Consider the following 2508-nt stretch of genomic DNA (forward strand, 5'->3'; position numbering starts at 1 on the left):
GGTGTGGAGGTGCCACGTCGGGTCGGTGTGGGAGGACATTCATAGAATTGTAGGACTATTCAGGTTGGAAAAGCCCCTTGGGATCACCGAGTCCGACCATCATCCCTACTCTACAAAGTTCTCCCCTCACCCATCTCCACCAACACCACGTCCAAACGACCCTTCAACACACCCAGGGATGGTGATGCCACCACCTCCCTGGGCAGCCTGTCCCAGGGTCTGACCACTCTTTCTGTGAAAGAATTGTTCCTAATGTCCTGTCTAAACCTGCCCTGTTGCAGCTTGAAGCCTTTCCCTCTTGTTCTGTTGCTAATTCCTCAGTGTGTGAGCTGCTTGGTGGCTTCTCTCCTGTGGGGAAGCCCCTCAGGGTGTGAGCAGCCTGCAGTGGACCTGGTGTTGTGGGATCCTGCCCACAGCATGAAGCCAAACTGCCACCAGTATCCATGGGACTGGGACTGCAGGGGTCTGGTGATGTGGGGACCCCCAACAGCTCTGTCACCTGTGAGGCAGAGTGAACAGCAAAGTAGGTGCCACCAACATTTCCATGGGGCACACCAGTTCCCTCCAGGCCTTCCTCTTAATGGTTAATCCCAAGTATTCAGCAATCCCATAGTCTCTTTGTCATGTGTCAGAGAACCACTCTGGGGAAAACAGGCTGCAGAAATTGCAGGGTACTTGCCTTTAAAAAACAAAAAGGGTAGCTGGGGAACGTTGCAGGCAGTAGGAGGCATTCCCAATAAAACAACAGGAATAGTCTGGATTTTATTTTAGACTCCTCTCCCCCCCCTCCCCCCCATCCCATTTTTATTTCAACCACTAATTACAAAGTGCAGGCTGGAGACTCAGCAGTGGTGGAACAAGGAAGGAGGAGACGTGTGTGAGGAGAAAACAATGTCACCAACTGCTCATTTCAAAGAGAGGGAAAAGATCAAACGAGGTCCCAGGTGCCGGGTACTGCTGCCATCGCGAGAGCTGGCGTGCAGGAGAGAGGGAGGAGAGCAGAGGACTAGCAGTTATTAGGGAAATTTAATCTTTTTATCGTGGTTTGCCAACTAAAACCTCCTCCAACCACACCGTGGGACGAGCAGTGTTTGGTGGCTGAGCAGGGAGGAGCTGGGTCAGGAGGGGATGAACTTTGAGAGCGGGAGAATCAGCTGTGGGACCCGTGGGGGGAGTTGTGTGTGAATCAGCACAAAGCCTCCTGCTTCAGCCAGGGATCAGCATAGCCTGGGGAAGCCACAGCTCTCCCAAGGTGGGCTTTATTTTTCTTTATTCCTAGGAATTCAGGGAGACTGAGCCCTTTCCTCAGGGCTGCAGCACTGGCCACGGCAGGAGGCTGCGCTGAGCAGGGTCCTGGGGTGAGGGTGTTGCTGCTGGGCTGGCTAACATCCACGCAGGGTGGGGGATCTGTCTCCTCCTCTCAAGAGGTGTTTGCTGATACCAGCCAAGCCCTGGAAGGTGGTCAGGAGATCACCATCTCTGTGGGAGTGCCTGGCAGGGTGTTTATTTCCTGCTCTCCTCTTCACTCCCTCTTCTGGCACCATCAGCATCTGTGATGCTGAGTGCTCTGGCAGGTTGTCCCTGCTGCACGCGTGGGAGTGACAAGAAACAAGCCAGGCACAGCTTTTTAGCTTCATTGTGACCCACGTGTCCCTCTGGGAGCACTTTGGTCCTGTGTTACTTGCAAGGATGAACAGCAAACCATAGGGTGAACCTGCATCTTGCTGCTGAGCTCCAGGCTCAGCTTGTCTCTGGTGTCTCAGTTCCAATGTTAACTAGATATCAAGTGTGGGTGATGCTCTGGGGAAAAGAAGAAAAACATGGGTGCATTTGGCTTGTGGACCAAGGAGCTGAGCCAGGCTTTGATTATTTCCAGTAATAGCTGGTCTATGGGCTGGTGGCTTGGTGGTTTGCAGTAGTGGGATGTTGGGTAGAAAACTTTCTGTGGTGATGTTCTTATGGAAATCCCCACAGCAAGAGGCCTGAGACTCTGTGAAAGCTGTGAACTAGTTGTGAAAGTGTTTGTTTTCATCACTGTCCTCTGCACCCCCCATGTAACCTGGTGTTGGGATTCCTTACTTCTACACCAGGAGGGTGAGCTGTGTTTGGTGTTTTGTGGGTTGCTCTGCCTTTCCCTTCTCTGAGCTCTTGTTTTTGCACATGGCTCTCAAAACTGGGGTAGAAAAAGCTGCTTCACTTCAGCACGTTCCCTTTTTCCTTGCATCCCAAATGCAGAAACATTGAGAGGCTGAAAGGAAAGCTGATTATAACCAGACCTCACTGAGCTTCGTTATCCCTCCAAGAGGAGGGTAGGAAGAAGCCCAACTGGATTTGTAATCAGCTAAGATGTGACTAACAACACGAGCCAGCCAGAAACCTCCCGATGCACCCAGTGGGTTGGAAAACATCAATTTGTGAAAGCTAAAAACTTCCATGGGAATCACATAGGCTGGTTTTGTCAGGGATAATTGGGGTGTGTTGGTTGTTTTTTTTTTTTTTTTGGATCAG

The 2508-nt window shown here is 51.4% G+C and overlaps 1 protein-coding gene across 1 annotated transcript in view; it reads left to right on the forward strand.

Annotated features, from left to right (window-relative positions):
• The first annotated feature begins 443 nt into the window (after positions 1–443).
• Positions 444–2508, forward strand: part of NATD1 (N-acetyltransferase domain containing 1) — a 7214-nt gene continuing 5149 nt past the window's right edge. Inside the window, exon 1 of the mRNA XM_009993725.1 lies at positions 444–501. Within this exon, the coding sequence (XP_009992027.1) occupies positions 444–501 (58 nt within the window). The remainder of the gene's footprint in view (positions 502–2508) is intronic.

This window comes from Chaetura pelagica, unplaced genomic scaffold (assembly GCF_000747805.2).
Source record: "Chaetura pelagica isolate M959 unplaced genomic scaffold, ChaPel_1.0 scaffold213, whole genome shotgun sequence".
Taxonomy (NCBI): domain Eukaryota; kingdom Metazoa; phylum Chordata; class Aves; order Apodiformes; family Apodidae; genus Chaetura; species Chaetura pelagica.